General features: G+C 37.9%; 1 protein-coding gene across 5 annotated transcripts in view; it reads left to right on the top strand.

Annotated features, from left to right (window-relative positions):
* The window catches only part of lrba (LPS-responsive vesicle trafficking, beach and anchor containing), a 247341-nt gene that overhangs the window by 209434 nt on the left and 13690 nt on the right, over positions 1-24217 (top strand). For 3 of the 5 annotated variants that reach the window (XM_079615242.1, XM_079615241.1, XM_079615239.1), the window contains 5 exons: positions 6897-7064; positions 16351-16440; positions 20273-20465; positions 21352-21417; positions 23410-23565. In XM_079615242.1, coding sequence (XP_079471368.1) covers positions 6897-7064; positions 16351-16440; positions 20273-20465; positions 21352-21417; positions 23410-23565 — 673 coding nt within the window. The remainder of the gene's footprint in view (positions 1-6896; positions 7065-16350; positions 16441-20272; positions 20466-21351; positions 21418-23409; positions 23566-24217) is intronic. The other 2 variants (XM_079615243.1, XM_079615240.1) reach the window with 1 other exon arrangement.

The raw sequence follows: 24217 nt of genomic DNA, 5'->3' as shown, positions 1-24217 counted from the left end.
TCTAGTTTTAAACTGAATTATTGGGATTATGGTCATGAGACGGTGAATATTTAGTCCTTAAAAAATGCACTTTCCAGTCTTATATAATATATATACCCTTGGTGCGGTTCGTTTGGGCAGCAATCTCACTCAGGTGTGCACCAAAAGCGTACGAGGTGGTCTCGGTACACTTTCAAAGTAACTCTTGAGCAGTTCATTTGTGGTGAGAACGTGATCCGACCTCGAACAGACCCAACTACCCATTTTTGAGAACTGCACATTTTTGGACTAAACCAGCTGCCATAGTCAGCTGCGCTGTGCATTATGGGATAAGGACTAATGTTTGTTGACAGTTTGCACTTTTAGCATGGCAGCTCGCGGAGTTGTGAGGAGGTGCGGAGCCTCATAGAAATTTGTTCTGATGACCCTATTAGGTCCCAACTTTCAAGAACAGCGAAATCTTCGCTTTGTTTAGCAAACAGCTCAGGTAAAGGGGGTTTCATCATAGATTCTGTTGGAATTTTCCCGCACGTTAATTCTGACCAACAAAGTACAGTTATGGAAATGCGTTCAAGACACATCTGGCCAACAAGTGATGTGGATGTTGTCAAGTGACTGCATTTTGGTTCGATTCATCAACTCATCTGATTGGGACCAATGCAATCAGTGTGGTGTGAAAAGGAACCAAAACCGCCTGAATTTTTTTATAATTTTTCGCCCTTGGTCCGGACCAAATTAACCGAACTACAGTTGTAAAAGCACCCTTATTTTACAGCTTTACCATTGTTTGAAATAAACAGGAGGACTTAAATTATACTCTCATTTCACCCAGTGTAATATTTACCACACACTCTCTCCTACACTCTCACTCACAGAATAAGCATACATCATTACCTGATCAGTTACTCTCTATAGACTTAAGGAGCTCAGAGTAGAAGTTAATTAACACAGCCATCTATTCTAATCATTCTTTGTGTGCCATGGACGCACACACACATGCTCGTCTCACACTCTAACCAGAGTGAATCAGTCATTTGAGAGGCCCTGCCACTCTTGAACAGCTATCCAAATAATTCCCTCTCCACTGCACCTCAGCCAGATGCATTCTGGGATGAAAGGTCTTGTTCTGCTACCTCTAATTATAGGCTCTTCTTTAGGCCTATTCAGACGGAATTAGTTTTATATGGGGAGGTGAAGTAATAACTACCAGAGCTTATCCGTGATTTTGATCTTGAATAAGAGGTTCCAGGTCAGTCATTTTTCTAGACTGCACGTTCTAGAAAAACATCTAATTTGGTCGTTGAACGGTCAGCCGGTTTATTTTCAGTTCCAGTAACACAGTACATACAACCACTGACGTACGCAGGTTTGCTGTGAATTACCAGCCTAAAGGCTGAGAATGGACGGTACGGTTTCATTCATAGATTTTACTCTATTCATAGAATTCACTCACTATTACACACTAACTTACATTGTCATTTTAGTTGATTATCTTAGTTGATTAATATTGTGTGATGCTGTCATGCTCACCTGTTATCCAGCAAGAACAAGGAATGACTGCATTTTCTATTATTCGATTGAATTCGTTATTCATTTTAAAGTCATTATTCATGCCTTTCCGAATAAGGTATACGGCTTTGGGAACATCCCGATAGATCGTATTTCAGAAATGCAGTATAGTCACACCCATATTGCCATTTCTACTGACATTGCTTATCCCCTTTGGTTGACGATTATCATTACAGGTGTCCTCAATAACAATTAAGGTTTACAGTTTGCAGGAATTTGCTGTGTACTGTGGAAGAAGTCATTTGTAAATAAAGAATAAGTTTATTTATGCTGTCGTCAGTACAGTCACCTGGTGGCTATTGTAAAATAAATTCTGAGAATGTGATCAGGATTTGATCAGATGTGATCAGATTTGCGTATGCACAAAATTTGTCAGATTTATTAAACCATGTGTACGTCAGAACCTGCGCAAAATTCCCATTATAAAACCCAGTCAGCGGAAGATTGTGCGTACAGGCATCTCCATCACGAAATATCCATATATGGAGCTTACAACGCCTTGTTTTATACATAACATAATCTGCACTGCAGATAAATTCCATGCATTTCTATGCACTTATTTAATGATACAAAACATCAGGAAAATATGAGATGTGCCATTAATAATAAATAAGGACTATGTGCCATTACATTACATCACTAAAAACCATTCAGTATCCTTGCCTTGTTTTAGAATAAATCAATCAATATTGTATAAAATACTTTTTAGAGAAGAGTTATTCTCAATCTTTTCCACTGGCCAAATAGGAGGCTATTTTAATTCAAATTTAAATCAAATGTATGCAATTTTTTCTGTAAGGTAAACATACAGTTTAGGATGGTTTATATATTTTGAATGGTTGTTAACGTGCATATCTTACCATTTCCTTCAAATTCTATCCTTTAAATAGAATAGTATTTTTCATAATATTGGGAATACCTCGAAAATGGTTATTATTCGGCTACTGTCTGTCTGTGCAGGACACCAACAGCAGTGTGTGCAGCAGAGGTTGTACAGCCTACTGTCATCGGATTTATTCAAACCAGCCAATGGACCGTTCGATCACAGAACGAGTCCTTCAGTGTGGGTCATTATAGGCCTTCTGTCTATGTTGCTAAGCCAGCTGCTTAGACAGAGTTATTGCGCATCATTGATCATTATTCGCACGCAAGTATTTTCTCAGAACATGAGTTCTGCTATTTACAACACAATTCAAAGCGGAATTATCATGCACCAAGCAATCCTCGCTGTAGTTAAAACATTAAAACACAGCATTCCACAGGAAAAGTGTTCAAAAGCACCGCATCCACTAATATTTCTATTTAAATTCATATAAAAAATATTGTAACTTCTGGATAAAGATTTCATGAAATTTCCATGCTTAACTCCAATAATGATATGATCATATCAGATGTACTGTAAAACAGAGTTTAAATCATACTGTTTTGCTTCATTACTTCAGTATAAGAGTGTGTACGCATAGTCTGTCCGTACGGTGCGCACATTTATACCTAGTTTATTTTTTATGAATCCCTATATGTGTGTGGAAAATTGCGTACACACATTTCAATGCCTTTTTATGTGCAAGGTTTACACATCAGATCCCTTGTCTTAGCCCAGAATGGGATACTTTTGCGTTAAAGATGTATGATATCCTACACGGCTACTTCTCAAAATAAATAATTAAATAAATAGACATGAAATATTGATTTGAGTTGAAACAACATTTCACAGTTTGAGTTTCACAATCTGTTCCATATTAGACTCATGGGTTTCATTTGCGTTGTCTGTCACGGTGTCATAGTCTCATTGCACAGTCCACATGCGTGATTAGTGCCACTATAATCTCTCTTAATCAATACTGCACAATCCAGCTGCCAATGAAATAATCCCGTCTGCTCGTGTGTTCGCCATCTCACTCCTTCTCCCTTGACAGCCCTGTATTCTAATGCAAAACAGCCAGATTGATTTGTTATGTGACATTTTAACATGGCCACAGACAGGTTACCTCTAAGTCCTTAAAATGCTTTTAAAGGGCTGCTAAAGACAGGGAAATGGTCAATGAAAGTCATAAAGAGCTCAGAGAGATCCATCTCGTAAAAAGACATGTTTGAAAGTATCATTAGTGTCTAACAGTACTATGTGTACTGTAGGGTTTCTCTGTAAAAAAAAAAAAATAGGGGAAATAATGAAAGATCTGTTATAACAAAGTCTTCAATGCTGTTTTATGTCTCAATGATCTTGTCAGTTTTCACATAAAACTAAAATTTGAAGTAGTTTTTGGAAATGACATTTCCATAACTTTCAGATACTCCCAGAGTTGAGACTTGGTCGTAATTTGGTTCCTTTAGAGAAGAGAAGAAATCATGGGACCATTACACAAATATGCTTTTTACATTTACAGTTTGTCAGTTTTTGCCAAATGTGAGGTGGTATTATAAGGTACTAAATCTGCTAGTTTCCGGTGTCATTTTGTTCGCGTTAAATTTAGGATATTTGCTTTGTTTATTCCATAACAATTTTTTCAAAGTGCTTTTTGTTTTCAGCTAAGCTCAAATTCATTCTTTGTTGCGTTTATAGCATTTCTCCTTTGTACAAAAGCAGTGCTGAAATAAAATTGAATCCATTTTTTTGATCCAGCAGCTGTGATACCTCACCCTCACAGTCGGCAGTACCTCTACACACACAAACACATACACACACATTTCCATAATGCTGATGATTCCCAGTGGATTTTATGGGACATACTGCATCTACTAATTGGCACATCAATAATGCTCTCCAGATATGAGCAGTCTTAATGAGCTGCATCTTACACACTCCTGGGCCTCTTTTGTACATATACATGAATTTAAAGCAATAGTTCACCCAAAAAATTGAAGATTTTTATTATCTACTCTCCCTCGTGTCCTTCCAGACCCGTATGCTTTTCCAAACGTAGATATTTTTCCGTGTGGAAATTTTTTATAATCATACAACATTAGTTGATAGTGACTAAAACTGTAAAGCTCCAAAAGGACCATACAAATATTATAAAAGTTGTCAAAGGCTTAAGCGTTAGGCATAAGATAGCATTTTATGATGCACAGTAAAAAAAAAAAAATCCATTGATAATCTTCATGTCATCCCAAACGTTTTTTTTTTAATAGTTTTATGAGACTGTTGTGTTTTTGTTTTTTGCCATTATATAGCAAGTTCAACAGATATATCATTTTGAAATGTCAGCAGAATGAGTAAATAATGACAGAATTGTCATGCCTGTTAAAACTATTATTTAAAAAAAAACTGCACTGGCAGACAATACCACACATTTATTAATATTGTTTCCGATCCTTTTAGAAATCTTTAAAATGTGTTTTGTTTTGTAAACTAGCCAATCAGTAAAAGAAAAAAGAAAAGCTTGGTTTTGGCTTTTTGTTTTTCGTTTTGTGAACTGGTAAATCAGCTTTAAAAAAAAAATCCCTTTTTTTTTTTTGCTTCGCTTTGTAAGAGTCACATTATATATATATATAAAGAGTCTTCTGTCATATTGAACATTTTACTGCAAAAACACTTACATTTATTTGTACTATATATATATACACTCATGCCCTCTGGGTTAACGTGAGTGGTGTAGTCATTTTTAAAAAGGAATCTAATGTTGTAGGTACACATCTCCCCCTCCTCTTTTGATGAAAGAGCATGGGTTCAGAGTGACACCCCGGCCTCAGGAGACCCTACCAAACGCTCTCTGCATCTCTGATGAGGTCAGGTCTCTCTGAGCGGGGTTCCCATCTCATTCCTGATTTTAGAGTTCCTTGATTAACATAAAGGTAGTCCTCTGGAGAGTTGGTGTCCAATAACATTGTCCCCCTCTTTGTTTCCTCTCGCTGATTGACACAAGATGGAGGCCCACATTAAATGCCCATCAGCCCCTGTATTAAGTTTGGAAACAGGCAAGTCGTGGAACAATGCGGGGTCAATCCATCCACATAATAAACTAAAAAAATCCCTCTTAAGACTCAGAGGAACAGGTTCTTTTTAATAAAATTGTAGACAGATTAACTGGAATAAATCTGCATGTTCTAGGCAAGTGCTTGTGATAGATGCTGTGCATTGGTATTAAAACAACGAAAGAGAAAAATATTAAACCCTTTATCAAATATTACATGTATTAAATGTTTTGTTTATTTTATTATATTTCTTTTTTTATTTTGAAATATGTAACGTCAAAATGATTTACAATAGTAATGTAGTATAAAGTATAGAATTTCAGCAGTAGTGAGTAGCGTCCTGAGTATAAACTAAGCAATTATTTCTCACCTTTGTATGAATTTCCATAGCATACACACTGTGCAAGCTAAAAACAAACAAACAGAATACATAATTTCTTAAGAAATTAGGTTTTAGGTTTCATCTCTGAACTTTTTGCTATCCTGTAATATCACTCATGAAGTTATTACTGCACAAGAGCTGAACCAGTTTGCTGTCAAACCTGTTGTCGTATTGCAAAATGCCACATTTTACAGCATCTCTCATTGCCCTTCTGATTTAAAGTTCTAATTAAGAAAGCTTGGAGTGCAAATTAAGCGAAATTAGCTGTCAGCGAATTCACATTTAAATGAGTGATGCTAAGACCCTTCCGGTAAGCGTTTAAATAATATAAATTGCTGTTTAAGTGCAGGGCCTAATGTTTGTCTCGAAATTAATGTGACACAAGGCAGCAATGACAATCAAGGCTCTTCTCATACTCATTTGGGCTCGTTTAGAGGCCTTTGTGCCCACACAGCTTTGAGCAAATTAACACAATTGCTGTTTTTTATGAGCAGTCATAAACGGAGGCCCTCCTTTGGCGGCTAATGAAGAGAGAAACAGCTTGTGTTTCGATGTTATGACAGTCGAAGAACAATCATAGCTCCGAAAACAACAACGCTCCCAGACGCCCCATGGCACGCTGAGGATGAGACTAAACAAAGGAGCAAAGATATCTCGTCCTGCTCATGTAAGACGATCTGCTTTGCTCCAGTGGTTCTGTCCTGGAAGCATATGCTTGTAATTTGTGTGTATTATGTCATTTGTGACTGTTGAAAGCACATTTTGACAGATTCCGTTACCCATGCTACTTGGTTACGTTCTCTGAGGAACTCTCCAAGAGTGGTTGGGCATTTGAAAAAAAATATATATATATATCACAAATCTGTGGTGAATTCACTAAGCAGTCATGCCACATGGTATTTCAATGCGTCTTGTTCACTAACTACCCTCAATTTAGCTTATTTGCCTACAGAATCTTGATGTACAGTACTTCTTTTGGACAGGGTGTTCTCTCAATCTTGTTGTTTCACTGAGCTTGAATGACATTCGTTTTATCTCCTGTGTGTTTGTATAGGCTCTGGAGAGTGAGTTTGTGTCCTGTCAGCTGCATCAGTGGATTGATCTGATATTCGGATACAAGCAGCAGGGACCTGAGGCCATCAGAGCTCTCAATGTCTTCTACTACCTGACTTATGAAGGAGCGGTCAACCTCAGCTCCATATCTGACCCCATGCTCAGAGAGGTGAGTGTGTTTCTTTCTCTTACACATCTTCTTTCACACACATGGATACATCTCAAAATAGTTTAAAAAAAAAGCTACAAAGCTCTCTCTCTCTCTCTCTCTCTCTCTCTCTCAATGCCAACTTGACACATTTGCTCTGTTCTGACCCATTTTTTAAACCATCACCTAATTGTATTCTAATATTACTTCACTTTGACCAAGGAGCCAATCCTAGAATGCATTGCAATAGCCATGTTTCCACTGTCGGGCCAGTGCAAGCCAGGGCTTTAAATGGACCCGGCCCTGTAGCACCGAGTCCAAAACACACTGCGTTTTCACTGTCAGGCCAGAAGCTCCACAGCGCTTCACTAAAACACGCCCGTAACACGCCTCTCTGGAACAACATCACGCTAACCTATCATTTCACCAACAAATGGACGTTTTATATATATATAAAGGAAGTTTTATCAGAAAACTAATCCGAAAGAAATCACTGGACACTAGCGTGATTTCAAAACAAACATGATAAAAGCATGTTTTCTGGCATTTTTGTTGTTTACAAAAATAGTTTTGTTGTTTTTAAAAATTAGTTTTGAATTAATTTGTGTCAAACTTGTACTTTAGTCACACATAAATAAAGTGGTTTACCGTTAACGTTAGGTCTATTTAAAAAAAGAAAGAGGACAAACTTACTTATTCAATTGTGTCTGTTTCTGTTTATTTGGTAGTTAGCCTACAGGACATATTTACATTACATTTAGAAAGAATGATCATTTCTACAAATATGCCACCAAAAATTAATATTTTTGGCCGTTGGCCCAGAGGAAGCCCTGATGAGGCCGGATCATGCCCCGGAAGTGACAGTGGAAACGCGACTGGCACTAGCACGCCTGCTTTTGACCCGACAGTGGAAACGCGGCTAATGACTTCCATGAAAAAAAGAATCCAAGATAGAGGACTAAAGCAGGAGAAATTTTTATTATAAATTAAAAAAACATATATTTCATTAAATATTGAAAACAATAATTGTGTAATTAACATATTTTTGAGTGTACAATGCAAAAAAGTGCCAGACTGCAGCTTTAAAGTTGTGATGAAACAGAAGTGGTGACAGATATTTTCTACCTTATTATGACGTACATTCGAGTGTAACAGTTTATAGAAAAAAAAAAAAAATATTGCTTCGGGACTTGGTTCTGTTGATCAATTTTTTATTGGTTATTGAGGTGTGGGCGTTTCACTCATAAATTAATACAAGCATGCAGTCGATTGTGGAGGGACAGGCTTTAGACAAATTAAATACAGAATATCAAGTTATAAGACTTTTCTTATACATTAAAAGGACAAGAAAAAAAAATAGTGAATTTTCATTTCATGCTGACTAATGCAACATGCTTTCTCGATTAAAATCAAATGTGAATATAGAATTTCTGGTGTTATTTATTGTGTAAAGCGCTTATATGGTACCATGACAGTTAGGGTGGGGTCCCATTTACCGTTGTAGGTCAATTTTTTGCCAGGCGAAATCCAAGTCATCAGTAGGAATCCATGCGATTGTGAATTTCGTGTGAGGGTGAAAGATTTTCCAACGCAACAATTTAAAGATGGTTACACAAATTTGCAGCATTGCCGTTGACCAAAAGAAAGCTGCTTGGTTTGATAGAAATTCTGTGAGAGCTGTGCTACATACATCACTACACCATTGACAAAGACAAGTGACCCTTTTTTGCGCAAAATTTCGCTAATGTGATAGCATCTTAAGAAGACAGCTGCCTCTATAGTCAGTAGGAAGTGAGTCAGCACACTATGCTTTGGAACAGAGCTATTGTAAACAGGTTTGAGCTTCAACAGACACTTACAAAACATTTGTTTAGCTGTTACCGTGAGACCTGAAGACATACTACAGACTCAATAGGAATCTCTCTTTCCGTGTTTCCTTACCTCTTTGTCTCCCACACTCATTTATTATTCATCTCTTTCTCTCTGGGAGCTGCCACACAGAAGCACAGACCAGTTCAGACAGATCTAGCTCACTAACTGCCCCACTGACAGCTACAGATGTCCTTCAAACAGGTCCAGGTACTGCCTTTCCCTCAGGAACAGCACCACCTGATCTGAGATCTGAGACTTAGACAGTAGGTCTGAACTGAGAACCAGTTCTTATTCTCAAGTCATCTTCATTTATATAGCGCTTTTAACAATGTAGATCGTTTCAAAGCGGCTTTACTGTGATAAACGAATCATTTAAGGTAACAGAGATCGTTTTGGCTTCATAGCGGTTCTTGAATAAAGATATTTTCCATCTAAATTCTATATTCTAATTCGGTTCCATTTAAAAAAATTAAAAAAATTAAAAATACTGGAACTGAATGACTTTCATGATGGAAAACTCCTCTTGAACCTTAAATATTTATATTATAAATATTTACGTTATAAATATTTGACAAATTTTCTGCTCTGCTTCTGAATCTACAAATGTTACAGTACACAATACACACAGCATCCAGTGCCACTGCCAGCATAAAGAACATTTACCATTCAAGACTATCTGCTTTACATCATCCCAGACGAGCAGGATGTTGGTGTTACTGAACCTGGCATGGTGGTCTGTAATCCATTATATAAGGACATTGTTATTTAGTTGTTCCTTGCATTATTGTCCTGGATGTGAGCCTAATAGGATTTTGAGCCGGATTGTATTAAACCCCTGATATATATAGACTTTGGTCAAAGTAGATGGCATATTTATTAGGACGCAAATGAAAACATCGATGTAAGAGACGCAAGTACAGCAATTGTTGTACTGTTGCATGCCTCTGTGTTGATCGCTCAGGTGGTGCAACGTCTTTGCACAAATTTACAGTGTATGTATTGTAATGGTTTTGTCAGCTAAAAGATACCAAGGATCTCAAGATTAATGCCTCAGTTTCATTCGTCATTAAGTATAACGTCATAGGTGGAATGTGTATCAACTGCAGAGTAAAGCTGTTCACCTGTAGATCGTGCAACCTGAGCATCCTATACAAAACAACGCTCCAAATAATATTTTGGATATTTTTAATCGACTCAAGAGCAGGCATATGTGTTCTTTTGTTGTTGTTGTTTTTTGCAATGTACTAGTACTTCAGACTACTTTTTAATGCTCCTATAATTAAATGTAAAATATTTTTCAATAAATTACACCGTTGAATAAATAATACATGCACAACCATTTGGATTTTGTTTGGAGAAAATGATTCTAGGCCAGCAGATACAGGTTGCTTTATCCCAGGGCAGCAATTGAAAGCATCAGGCAGTGAATTAAGCAGCTAACTGCACCTTGATCTCGAATCTGCTTATATCCACACATCAAGTTCTCCTCAGCCTTACACATTCTCCGCCTTAATATAGCATCTCTGCCGCAGAGGTCACACAGTGCCATTCTTTTCCTGCAGTGAAGCAGTTGTGTGGGTGTGAATGTGTGCACTGGGGCAGTCCTCGGTGTCGGAGTGGGTTCTAGTCTTCTGCCCTTCATGCTCAGTGACTGAGGCTGATTAATGACTCGACTCACCTTATTCCCATCTAGGTGTTCTTGCTATCCCTTTAATGGTCTTTCCTTCCTTCACTGCATGCTTCCTTTCTTTTATCTGTTCATCCTTCTCCATCTAGCCATTCCTTTAGCCATTCATTCTGTCCATCTCTCATTCCTTTCCACCCTCCATGCCCTTAATCCTCTATTTCTTCATCCCTCTATCTGATGCAGATTCATTGCCTATCTGCTCCAGTCATCTCTCCAGTTCAGGCCATTAACCTGCACACTTCCTGTTTAATAAGCAGAGGTTAAATGGGAATCCTTACGCCTGACTGCCTCTCCACCATTCACAGGCCATTAGGAGATCGATAAATTCACATAGCCGTGTCTGCAATCAAACTGTAATAAACACGCTTGAAAAAAAAAAACTGAGGATCTAAGGCATAAGAGAGAGAGAAAGAAAGAAATAATTTCAGAACAGAACTGGTGAGCCACACAGTCCTCGAATGAGCATGTATATATTTTTTGTGCAGTATTATATATGCCACCCATTTCTTCCTTTTACCTTGAAGACATCATTATTCTTAGCTGCACCCCATGTATGATCTAAAATTAACACGCCAAGCATTAGTAAAAATGAATAAATTAATCAATACATGCATACAGTACATAGATAATAGGGATAATTCACAGTATAGTGAAAGTTGTCATCATTTCCTCACCTTCATGCAATTTCAAACCTGTATGACTTTCTATTTTACATGGAACACAAAAAATAAAGGTGTAAAAGTTGTTCATATTTCTCATTGTGTAAGCTATACATTTTTGAAGCTATAGGCTATATGACAGCTTTGTGTGATAAACTAAAATTTAGATCATTATTCCATGAAAATCTTCCCCTCCAGTGGGCTTATAACTGCTGCATCCAGATTATTTCATTAGATGCTTGAGAAATTAATCAGTCTGGTTCTTGAAAAAATAATTCATACCTGTTTTCTGAACTGGATCTACCGATTCATTGACAAGATCTCATTTAAAAGAACAGTTTGTTCAAAAATTGGATATTGGCATATCAATCTTGAACTCAAGATTTCCAGCATATAATGAATTAGTTGAAAAAGTCAAAAAAACTTCTGTGTACTGAAAGTCAAGTCAGTCAGTAGTTGAAATGATTTGAATTTTCATTTTGGAGAGTTATTTCATGTGCAGTGGACACCAGCGAATTTGTGAGAATGTGATTAGGAAAAGGAGGAGGAGACGGAGGGCAAAATGTTAAATTATTTACGATACAATCGTCATGTTTTTGCTTGTTTGGAGATTACCAAAGAATAACCAATGTGAATTCCAGCATGACATTACGGCGAATGTTGATCTGTAGTGATGTAAAAGTCAATGAATCCCAAAATGACTGCTCACGCTGAGGTCACATGGCAAAAAGTCAGATCTGTGTCCAATTTAGAACCACAAATCAGAATTGAAAAGATGTAATGTGGTTGGTGCTGTTCACACTGTAATGGACAAATAGATATGAGTCACATTATGAGCAACAATAAAATCAGATTTGGGCCAATTTTACCTAAAGTCTGGACATAGCCAATGTGCTGTTTCTCACTATTATGCAAGAAAGAAAGAAAACATCTAAATAATCACATTGCCATAATGGAAAAAAAAAAACACATTTATACATTTGGTCAATTTAGTCACCATTGGCAGGTGTGGCAAAAAGTTCATTTTGGACCCTGACCTCACGTCATAGCCGGTTTGTAGAGCTAAATTAGAAAAATAAACGAGCAGGGTGTAGTTTAGCATGGCTCTTAGAACAGCGTGTGTGTGTGTGTTTGTCTGGAAACAGCAAGTATGGCACCAGCTCTGGATCTTCTCAAATTGTGTCGTGGGGAAACCAACTGCTGGGTTCTGGTTCTAGTTTTAGTTTTGTATCTTGCATATCAGGTCTGGTTTGGGCAGGACTGGGATTTGTCAGTCTGAGCAGCTGAGTTTGGGTTTTTTGATGGCAAGCTGTGTGTGTAATTGTGTCGATCTATGTATGTTGAACCGTGTGTGTGTGTGTGTGTGTGTGTGGACCATGGGGCGTGTGGAATGTCTCATGGCAGATTAGGGTCATTCAGGAGACTGGGCCATGTTTACTCAGACGGTGATTACTTCCTGTCTTTGCCCTGCCACAACACACACAAAAAAAGAACATGACAGGCACAAAGAGCTCCCTTTGCACCTGAATTAAACACACACACATAAACACAGTCCTTTTCCTTCAAATCAAGTCTCACTGTTACTCAAGTCCGATACTAGTCTGACCTTTAAAAGGCTTAAATGTAGGGAGAACCCCCCTCCCTTAGAAGAAAAATCTTCTAAGTATTCATAGGAACCTCATTATGCAAAATAAGAAATTTGGCCACAGCTTGTTGTACAGCTAAATTACCTTGTCAAGGGTTAGAGTAAATCAGGTGACTTATGAAGCATGACTCTCTCTCTCTCTCTCTGTGTGTGTGTGTGTGTGTGTGTGTGTGTGTGTGTGTGTGTGTGTGTGTGTGTGTGTGTGTGTGTGTGTGTGTGTGTGTGTGTGTGTGTGTGTGTGTGTGTGTGTGTGTGTGTGTGTGTGTGTGTGTGTGTGTGTGTGTGTGTGTGTGTGTGTGTGTGTGTGTGTGTGTTGCATACATACGGGGTATTTCCACCATTTAAATGTGTAGAATATAAAGAGACCTCATCAGATACGCGCTAGTGCCCCTAAAGAGATTGGCCCCTCTAGCATGGCTAGCACCCATATAACGTTCTCTCCTCATTGGCTGGACGCTCTGACCTGAGAACTGCCTCATTCTACTGTGGTAGTAAATGTCAAGAGAGGATTTAATGAAGATGGGGCAGGTGCCTGGGCAAGACGCATCCTCATATTAGCTTAAACAAACTGTCGAGTGTGACACACTCGACCTTCATTTGGTTTGCGACGCCAACTTCTATGCCACACTGCTGAATGACATTAGTTCACAGCGTTACATGAAGCTAGACGATCTGTTTCAGATCTTGGCGTATGTTTGAGAAACTTACTGAGGGATTGAATGGAGTGGATAAATATGTAGAAAATCCTTTACTTTTCATGTGGAGTAAAGTCTAGGGGTGTGACGATACACTTAGTTCACGAGACGAGATGATATACAATATTGGGTTCATGAGAACGAGACAAGACGATTTTTAACACTATTAAATCTTCAACTATATGACTGAAAAATGTGTCTTTTATTCTACGGAAAGTCACAAAATGCTAAACAATGCAGGTGCGTTTTGAAATGTTTTAACCAAAGCTGTACAATTCTGGATAAATTGAGAATAAATTTTTTTATTTAGTTTTTTCAAAAAGAGATAACGATTCTCCCACAATTCTAAACAGACAACTACACAAAATAACATGTCATTTACTAGAGGTTCTGGCAAAATGTTAATCGATGCAGTCTATTTAAAATGTTTAACTTGGTTTAAATGAATGATTCAATGACTCACTTATGATTACTTTTGGATGAATCAGCATTTTTTAACTAATTTATTGAATGATTCAATGACAAATACATTTTTTAACAGTCATTTGTCGCCACCTGGTGGCTCAACGATTGTATGATACAATCGTTATTTGAAGTGTCCTGTTAATTTCAAAGGTGATTTACTCTTTGATCGCTTCTGTAGACATCAGTGTTTTCATCTGAAATATAAAATTTTATCCCAGTGTTTCTGTGATAATATGAATATGTAACAGAGAAATAATGATACTGTGTGGTTAAAATGACTATTTGTGAAGCTGTTTAATACCTACACATTATAAATGCTTCCTGTGGGTCTGCGGCAGCGCCAGCGCAGATTTGAATGTTCCGGTGTGATATGGTCAAAGGTTTAATAGACTAATTGTCATCTTATCTTATCAAACGATTTGTCCTATTTAAGGTCGCAGCGATGCTGGAGCCTATCCCCATTTCTCTGGCCATTTTTATAATGTAATGTATTAATAATAAAATAATATAATATAATTAGTATAATAAAATTACATTATTTCAATATTTTCCGTGTTTAGATTTCGAATCCCTGATGATTTCCAGTGGTTCCCCAAATTAAATATACCATCTACTCTTACTAAGGACTATGAAACAACATTAGTGAGATTAAAGCCTTGGACAAACAATTATCTGACTGGAAAAAAAAGACTGAAAGATCTTATACTGTGAATAGGTGACGCAATGTGGTTTAGCCTAGCACCAAATACTTGGTCAAGAAAAGAAGAACTGTTGCCACACAGAGTGTCAAATTCCATTGCTTTTAAGTTGAAATCAACCAATCATATAATTGAAACGAGGTGTCTTCCCTTGCATGGCCTCCTCTGAACCCCGCTTCTTTACAATGGTATTTCCAGACACAGTAGTCCTGTCATCTGTGTTCCATCAGTGCCTCTAATGAGATCACTAGTGGATTTACACTATATAAAGAATAGTTTGTGTGGTGAAGTCTATTGTTACCAGCAGAGTGGGCCGAACCAGATCAAAGCGGGAGAGCGGAATGAAGAAAGAGCGATGAAGAGCAGAATAAGAGTTAGAAACAGACGGAAAGGATTGATGTAAAGAAGGGCAGTCTGAGCAGAGTGGAAAAAGAGAGAGGTGGAACAGGGAAGAAATACAATGAGAGGGACGTGGAAAGCCTCCTGACTTCCTGATGCTTTCATGAATACAGTTAGAGCCAGAGCAGTCAGACGAGAGCTGGGACATTTCTGGCATACCTCTCTCACTCTCTCTCTCTCTCTCTCTCTCTCTCTCTCTCTCTCTCTCTCTCTCTCTCTCTCTCTCTCTCTCTCTCTCTCTCTCTCTCTCTCTCTTTAGCGTGGGATCAGGACAGTTTCTCTATTGATTCATGGAAATCCCATTTGAGGGATACTTGCACTAATGTAGTAGGGCCAGGCTATCAAATATTCAATGTATTTACAATGATTTTGGCATCAATAGAAAATTAAGCAATTTCACGAATATCACAGTAATTTTAATGCACCTTTTTTTGGCTTTATTTGTAGTTTCATGACACTTCCTTGTGTCCTTATTGTTTAATAACATCTCTGATTTAAAACGGCAGAAAAATCTGTGTTCGAGTTAGTGGGTTTAATTAATTTCCATGAATAAATTGAATTCATTAAATAGAATATAAACTCAAATTCAGGGATTTGTTGCATCATTGCGCGCGCGCGTGTGTGTGTGATATAGTTAAATAAATTGTTTGGTGCATACCTGAAAATAATAATAAAATGATAAAAATAATAAAATAAAATGATGTTAAAACATGCTGTAACATATTTTTAGCTACAGCAAGCAACCCTAAAAGATTAGAACTACTAGAACTACTATTTTTGCTTTTTATTTGTCAGTGTCATGCTCACACTCTCTTTTCATGGTCAAGATCCCCTCTCTAATCTCTCTCTCTTCTTCCATACACACTTTTACAAAGAGAAATGTACATCTAGCTCCTACATTGCCCTTTCCCATTATTATGATCATTATTTCCACCACTTTTCTTTTTTCACTTTTTTACACACACACACACACACACACACACACACACACACACACACACACACACACACACACACACACACACACACACACACACACACACACACACACACACATTACTTTGGGTCTGTATTAGTTGATATTGTCCAGGGCAAGTTAGCCACTGTCTCAAGGTGACGTTTATAGTCCTATATCTCTTCATTAGTGCCACCAAACCTCCATAATGCTCACTCTCTGTCTTTCTCAGGCTGTGGAGTCTCAAATCAGAAGTTTTGGACAGACACCCTGCCAGCTGCTAATTGAGCCCCACATGCCACGCAGCTCTGCCATGCAGGTGGTGAGTAACACACACAAAAACACTCTCACTGTCTAATTTGACATGCAGACCATTACAAATGTATTAACCTGTCTACAAAAGTTTATGCAGCAGACATTTACATAGTGAAACAAACTGAAAAATTTATAAAAAGTCTTTCTTTTTTTTTAAATAATAAAAATGACAAAAACGATAATATGAAAATAAAAACTAATTTAAAAATAGTTTAAAAAAAGCTACAAAAAGCTCTCTCTCTCTCTCTCTCTCTCTCTCTCTCTCTCTCTCTCCTCTCTCTCTCTCGTTTTTAAAACCCTATAACAAAACAGATTTGCATAGTCTCTTTCCTCATTAGCTCTATACGCAGGAAACTAGCATTCTTGTATATCGAGGACCCAGTCCAATCTGGAACCATTATGTGCATTTCCACCACAGAAGGGTGGAAAGGTTTTCTGGTTTGTAAACAAACACCAAGTAGTGTTTAAAACAGCAACTTATTTTGTAAAACTGCCAGTGCCAAAGCAAAACTAGATTTCATAAAACTAGATTAGCAGCTCCAGTCACTTTGTTTTTATGTTGATCTAAAATAAAATAATACATTTTGGTTTGGGTAGGAAGAAATATAGACAGTTTGACTCGTTTAAATCGACCCATTAACTGTTTTGTGCTTTACTTCCCCTCTCCTCACTCCTGTCCTCTTTCAGTGAGCCCCCAGCGTGAGAACGGGTCCCAGAAGTGGGAAAAGTCCTATAGTTGAGCGGAGAGCTCTGAGGCGATAGGGTCTTTAGTCTAGAAACTGAGAGACTGTGGGTGACGGCCTAGAAGCCCCCATTAGCTGTGTGTTTCTGTGGCGATGACAGCCCCTGCCTGCCTGTGTGGAAACAAACTCACACACTCTCCTCTACATGTCCGCATGCAGATATAGTTATAGGCTCAGAACTGGATTTCTGACTTTACATAACGCTGACACTTAATTTGAATGGCCTTTGAACACACAACTTCATAATAATCCCACAATCCCAAGCACAGAGTCTAAAACTGACTGTGAAAGGCTAAATAAACATCACTCTGAACTGGAGATCTGATACAAAGGGTAGAATTGTTTGTTTATGATTGTGAGTGCAATCATGCAAGCAATGGAAATGCATTGGTCAAAAGGTGTGGGAAGGTGTCAGAAGTGCTCAAATCATAAATGTTTCTATAAGCTTCTGTGCCTTCATGTACATGATCTTACCCAATGCTAAACCAAGAGGTATTTTTTTGCACAGGCTTATTATCTTTTTTTTGTTCTTTAAAATTACTAATGAAATAATTTAATGGAGAGAAAAATCCCTTAAAATCAGGCATCAATAGCAGCATTCGGAAATAAGAGACTTCTTTTTTTAAATTAACATTACATTTTCATGTGATCCTGTATATGTACTCTCTGTAATCCTTTCATCTATCTCTTTCGTTCTCTGCCTGCACTTCTTTCTCTCCCTCTTCCGTGTCTCCAGTAGGTTAATGAGGGTAGATCCTCTGTTTAATGGCACTCACAGGCTGAACACTGTTTAAGGCCCTAGCTGTCTGTCTAATTTACTGCAGGCACACCAATTAGCCCCGTGTCTCCATCCTGTGTCTAAAAATCACACACACGTCAGGATTAAACATCACAGACATACGACAACAGTTGGACTGGAATAGAGCACAATTTAATGGTGACATTGAGTGAGAGACATACTAAAATATACGAGCTTGTTATTTATAAGCAAATAAATATACTTCCTACAATAGTTTTTTATAATATTAAAAATATTAGTTCAAAATAGACCTTCTTTAAAGTGATTTAACTGTGCTGTAAATAAATATCATCATAAAGCAGCAGCCAATCAGATTGTTTAATGAGAGTGATATTGCAGCTGCCCAGTCTGAGCACTATCTCCTGCTTCTACAAACACAGCCCCGCCTCACTAAGGAAGTCAACTTGATGGTTGGATGACTTTGCTGCCAAGTAATCAAACAGCTGTGTATGTGCATATATCTTTTTTAGCTTCTCTTCATCTGCTGTGTTGTAGAATGCAACACGAGATAAAGCAGATTATAATGTTACTAATAGAGGTTGCAATACATTGTGGCAGCCTAAAGGAAAGTTCAGATTAATTTGAAATCTGCTCTGATCTTTTTGCAACTTTGTCTTTACAAACTGTTTTCCTTCTGTTTATCTTGTACTCATTACCCGGGAAATGTAACTTGCCTGGCAGAAGCATTTTTTGAATTCTCTAAGGTCCAAGAATGTCAAATCTATCATTGATTTTTTTGTGAAACGACAGTGTGTAGCTGCTTTGATCTCTCTGTCTGACCTCTTTTCTCCAGCTTTAAAGCCCCCCTGTAGTCAATAATTGTATCCCTTAAAACTCATCTTTGATCATCAAAATGACATATTTAAAAAAAAAAAATCCTGTGAAAAATAATATGTATGCCTTTTAAATAGCTCGATTTGAATGTAACTCTACACCCTTGCTTCATTTAGTATATGCAGAACCATGAATATGCGAATTAGCCCCGCCTCCTTTCACTCACACCAGCTCAGAGATCCACTCGCTCGGTCAACTTTACTGTAGTAAATGCTGCACAATAGTATCGCTCTTTACAACGTCGGACACATAGCCTAATGGTAATTAATATGATTAGCCTTGTTCTTGACTACGTTATCAAACAGCTAATAATGTGTTGTTAATGTTACACAAACCATGTTCCTATTTGCCACCTCAGAGTCAAACAGCTGCCTTCTAACAATCAGTATCCTTAAAAACGCTTTTGATAACTCAGAACGTCAGTGGAGAAAGGCATATAGTTAATCTTAACATCGTAATATACATCCTATACATAATTCATCCGCTATATTGCTTAAAGTACCTCGTTTTTTCATATCAACAGAAAAATATACCGGGATAACCTGGCTTCTCTTGAGACTCCCTGCTTCAGAGCGGTCATAGTTAATGATATGCTAAAGCCCGCCGGCACGTTGGCGTGATTGGTTACAAGGTAGTTTATAATGTAAGAAAAACCAGCGATTTCAATTTCTTTAACGATTTATTTAGATCACTGCAGTTTTAAAGAGAAAATACTCATGGTGTTATGAATTTGCACATGGTTTCTCTTAAAGAATTTTTAAATACCACATAGACATATAAACAACATTAAAAAAAACTAGATTTTCACCACAGGGGGACTTTTACTTATTTCAGAATCATATTTGAACTGTTCATGCACTTCATTAGTGTACAAAAAAATAGGGCTTAGCAGGAATGATATAGCAGTACATGACTAATATGAATAATAATCAGCTTGTAAGTCTGTGCCGATGCAATCATATAGATATGATCAGAATCTGCATTTGTACCGGTGGCAAAATACTACTCTTTTAAGGGGAAAAGAAAAAATGTATGGAAAATAATTCTCATTACATACACAACCCTCTCATAGGCCTGCTAAACTGTTAAGTCATGAGATCATTTTAGATGTCAACAAAACGGTAATAAAAAAGTTTGAAATAAATAATAATAATATTTTGCTTTGTTCCATCCACAAAAATACAGACATTTCTGAACTGAATCTTTTTCCAAACCTGTTCTGACCCAGATTCTCAATTCCCAACCCTAATAACAATCCAGTTATGATATTGTGTTGCATTACCCTAATTACCTCTGTCCTCAATCTCAGCTTTTGTGCTCTTTTACACCGTTCTGTCTTTCGCTGCCTAATTTCCTTTCTTCCTGCTTCTCTTCCTCATCTCTCGTCCTCTCTCCCACCATCACTCTCTTTTCCTCTACCCTCCCTCACTCCCTGCTGATGATGGCGGTAATGGACTCAACAGTATCTCCTTCTGCAGACCCCACTGATGTTCACAGAGCAGATGCAGCAGGATGTCATCATGGTCCTCAAGTTCCCGTCCAACTCGCCTGTCACCCACGTGGCCGCCAATACACAGTCAGGCCTGACCAACCCAGCGGTCATCACCGTCACGGCCAACCGCCTCTTCGCCGTCAACAAGTGGCACGGTCTCACCGGTGAGTTAGAACAATCAGACAGCAAGGTGTTTGGTGATCAGTAATGAATCAGTCCATGAATCATGCGGTCTCTTCATTTACAGCCCTGATACTGGTTAGTTATTATGTTAAACAGGTTACACAACCCTATCTCATGATAAAATGTAATTGTGGTGATTTCGTATGTACGGTAATTATACAATTTGTCAAACCGAAATGTATGATAAAAAAAAATAAAAAAAACATGAAGGTAACTCCAGCCCTAAACCTAACCGTCGGGAGGGCGTAAGCAGATCATACAAGATTATCATAAGAGTGTGTTAGGGTTCTGTCAAGTTTGATGTCAGATGCAGGGTGATGTTCATTTCGGCACATTATACAGTATAATGCAAACTTCAGTAGCTTGATCCCTCTAAACTCTGGTTGTATATAATCATCGGCTCCTTAGACATTGATATCTCAGACTGAATTGGATCAAATGTGACACTTCCTCTGCCTTGCATTCAGCTTCCTGTCCACCTCCATTTATCAGCCTCTTCTTGTTTTTTTTATTTATTAAAGATCAATCTAACCGAAATAAATCCTGAGAGTCTTTCACCATATTAAGAGAAAGGGTGGTTCTCTAATTTAAACTTGATCTCTTCAGATGGTGGTTTTAAATTATGTTTTATAATTGTATTCTGGAAAGAATACATTTTAAATGAGTGTGTTTATGTACAGAAAAACCTTTTTAACAGTTTACATGAATATCAATAAACTGACAATTTGAAAAAGATTTTCCTCTGTTCTTCACATCCCAATGTAAAGAGAAGTGAATAAACTCGGTGTAGTCCTGGCTACTATGTGTATTATATACCATCCTGATGTATTAAACCTATTTTTCATCGGTTCTCTCTCTTTCTCTCAGGTCATCAAAGCTCTTCTGTGCAGGACCAGCAGTACCAGTTACCGGTGGAGATTGACCCTTTGATAGGTCTGTGGCTTGTCAATCGTCAGTAAAGTGATTTGTGATAGGCTGTTGTGAGTTGCGAGGGCCCGGCCCTTGAGAGGAGATGAGGGCTGTTTTTCACCCAGCCGCCATTCAGCTTCAGTTCAGCATTTGCATGCAAATTGGAAAGCAATGAGCTGTGGCTTAGCCTGTACATCATCAGCTCTCTCTCTCTTTCTTTCTCGGTCTCTCTGTCCTGTCAGACTGAATGAATATGAATGGTGTAATAATGTCTGATTGAAGCCGCGTGGCACACGCTGTCAGGACAATATGTCCTCCTCTCATCTCTCCGACCTGTTGATGAGGGAGAAAAAGAGGGAGAGAGGGATGAGAGAGGGAAGATGCGTGATAACATATGGCTGAAGCCTCTCTGAAGGTTCTCTCCCTGCTCCTATTCATCTTATATCTCTGCTCCCCTGCTGCTCTTATTATTATACAGTAACATATGTCTTGCCTAATTTATCTGTTTGTCACTTCATGGTGTGTGTCCTCATTCCACTCACCTGTACCTTTCTCTACACCTCCATCTCTGTTGGTTTTAAATTTGAATTTAAGCCTTCAGCAATCCAAAATTATTTTGAAATTCTTTAAAATTTGTATGAAACAACTGAATTTCAATTTCAACCAGATCAATTAACCGTCCATTATTAAATTGTTTTGAAATTATCTGAATCTGATAATGTCTCCACTTGGGCCGCTTCCAGAATTATTTTTTACAAATAGTCAACAGATGCTAAATAGTCAATAGTGCTAATGCACAATTTCTGTTTACAGATATTTTAAGTAAATATTGTGTAAAATAAATATGCGTGTAAGGAATGTATAGTACAGTACAATACAAAACATAGCTAAAGTATGTGGACACCAAAACGTTTAATTTGATTTAAGCATTTAATGACCAAAATAGGAATTTCCCATTGCTGATTTATCAGCTTTTACTCTTCTGGTAATGATTTCCAATATGTGTTGGAACATGGCTTTAGGGTATTGTTTGCATTTTTACCTACCAAATAAATAAATAAATGGGAATTAAATATTGATTTAAGTTGAAATTATATCAAATTGGTCAAATAGATATGAAATTAGCACAGCTATAGTAGGAAATGTTTTACTAAAGCAGAATGTTTACTTTTTGTCTTCTTTTTTTTTTACTTTTAAAAGATTTATCAAAGACAACAAATCACCCTCCCTTCTCCCTCCTGTCTCTCTGTGTGGGGAGAGACCTCTTTCATAGCTCATTTTCTTTCACTCCTTCTCCCACCGTCATGTATGTATTTAGACGGACTGCATTCCACACAGCTCACACATTTAAACACAGTAAATTCTGCATGACTGTGCTGTTGATAATCTGTCCGCTCGCTCCAGCGCAGACGCCGTGCTGGTGTGTGTCACGAGTGTGTCTGGGCCTCACACACCTGACTCTGTAGTCTGGCCTCTTCCATCTCTCTCTCACTGTCTCTGTCTTATGTGTTTAAGAAAATACATGTAATTTACAGGGTTTTGGTCACATATTTTCTTTATGATTATTTTAGTCTTTCTTTTGCCAAAAGGGTCTGTTTTTCAAACGTTTATGGCAGAGGAAAATGTGACGGGTATTTTACTGTTCTGTCTTCTGCTGTTTTATGTTTTCATTCACAAATTACATTCGGTCACGCACAGTTAATAATAAATGTCATATTTTCTCATGCAAATGGTTTTACATCTTTATAATCTCTTAAGAGGTTGTCAGAAATTCACTTACCAGACATTGAAATAGACCTTTAGGGTCAAGACTCTTTATTTTTGCACCATATGACTCCCTCTGTTAATGTCTCCACAATTCTGTGGCTGTCTTTACTTCCTTGTTAATCTCTTTCTTTTTCTAAGTTTTTGTTATGTTATGTTAGTTAGTACTTATGTTAGTTAGTAATGTAATGTTATGTTAGTACTTTTATACCAAAGTGACTCTTTAACCAGTGACTCTTTATCTTTTTTCAGCCAATAATGTGGGCACTCACAGGAGGCAGATCTCAGATCTGTTAGATCAGAGCATCCAGGTAAACGCTCAGTGTTTCGTCATCACAGCCGACAACCGCTTCATCCTGCTGTGTGGATTCTGGGACAAGAGCTTCCGCATCTACTCCACTGATACAGGTAACCGTGACGACCCCCCACCGCCTCGGTTGTCGATGGAGACATTGCCTCCCCTGCAGTACACAAAAGAAAAGGGTCAAAAGTCACAAATGAGCCTGCAGACTGCATTACAACTCCATTGCCCCGGGGCTCAGATAGCTTTCTCATCTCACGGATGGACCATGACTCTGTCTCGCGGGAAGATGAGGCTCAGAGCGCAAGTCACGCAAGCGGAACTTGAATTTCAATAGAATCGCACCACACTCAAATGCTCTAGACACACAAACACGTACAGTAAATGGGTTTATAGACAGAAAAGCACACCTTGTCCCTCAAATGCTTGATGTTTGTTTGTCTTAGGCATTCACACAGATGTTAGCATGCACATGCTGCTCTCCAAAAGCAAATATTTAAAGTGCAGTAAGAATTGGGGAGTGTGTGAGCTCATCTGGCGTATGTAAATGGCTCAGCAGACAGCAATATCTCAGTAGAGTCATTCACTCGCACCCTGCAGGGAGTACTGCACTGGAAACTGCTGGCCTCATGAAGATCAAACTAAACAAACACAAATTCTCCTGGATAAAAGTAATAATATATATATATATATATACAGTGGTGGCCAAAATTATTAGAATGGTAAGTTGTTTTTAATGTTTTAAAAGAAAACTGTGGT

This window comes from Phoxinus phoxinus, assembly GCF_949152265.1.
Source record: "Phoxinus phoxinus genome assembly, chromosome: 6".
Lineage (NCBI taxonomy): Eukaryota > Metazoa > Chordata > Actinopteri > Cypriniformes > Leuciscidae > Phoxinus > Phoxinus phoxinus.
The sequence above is the reverse complement of the archived record's forward strand: the minus strand, read 5'-3'. Positions and strand labels throughout refer to the sequence as shown.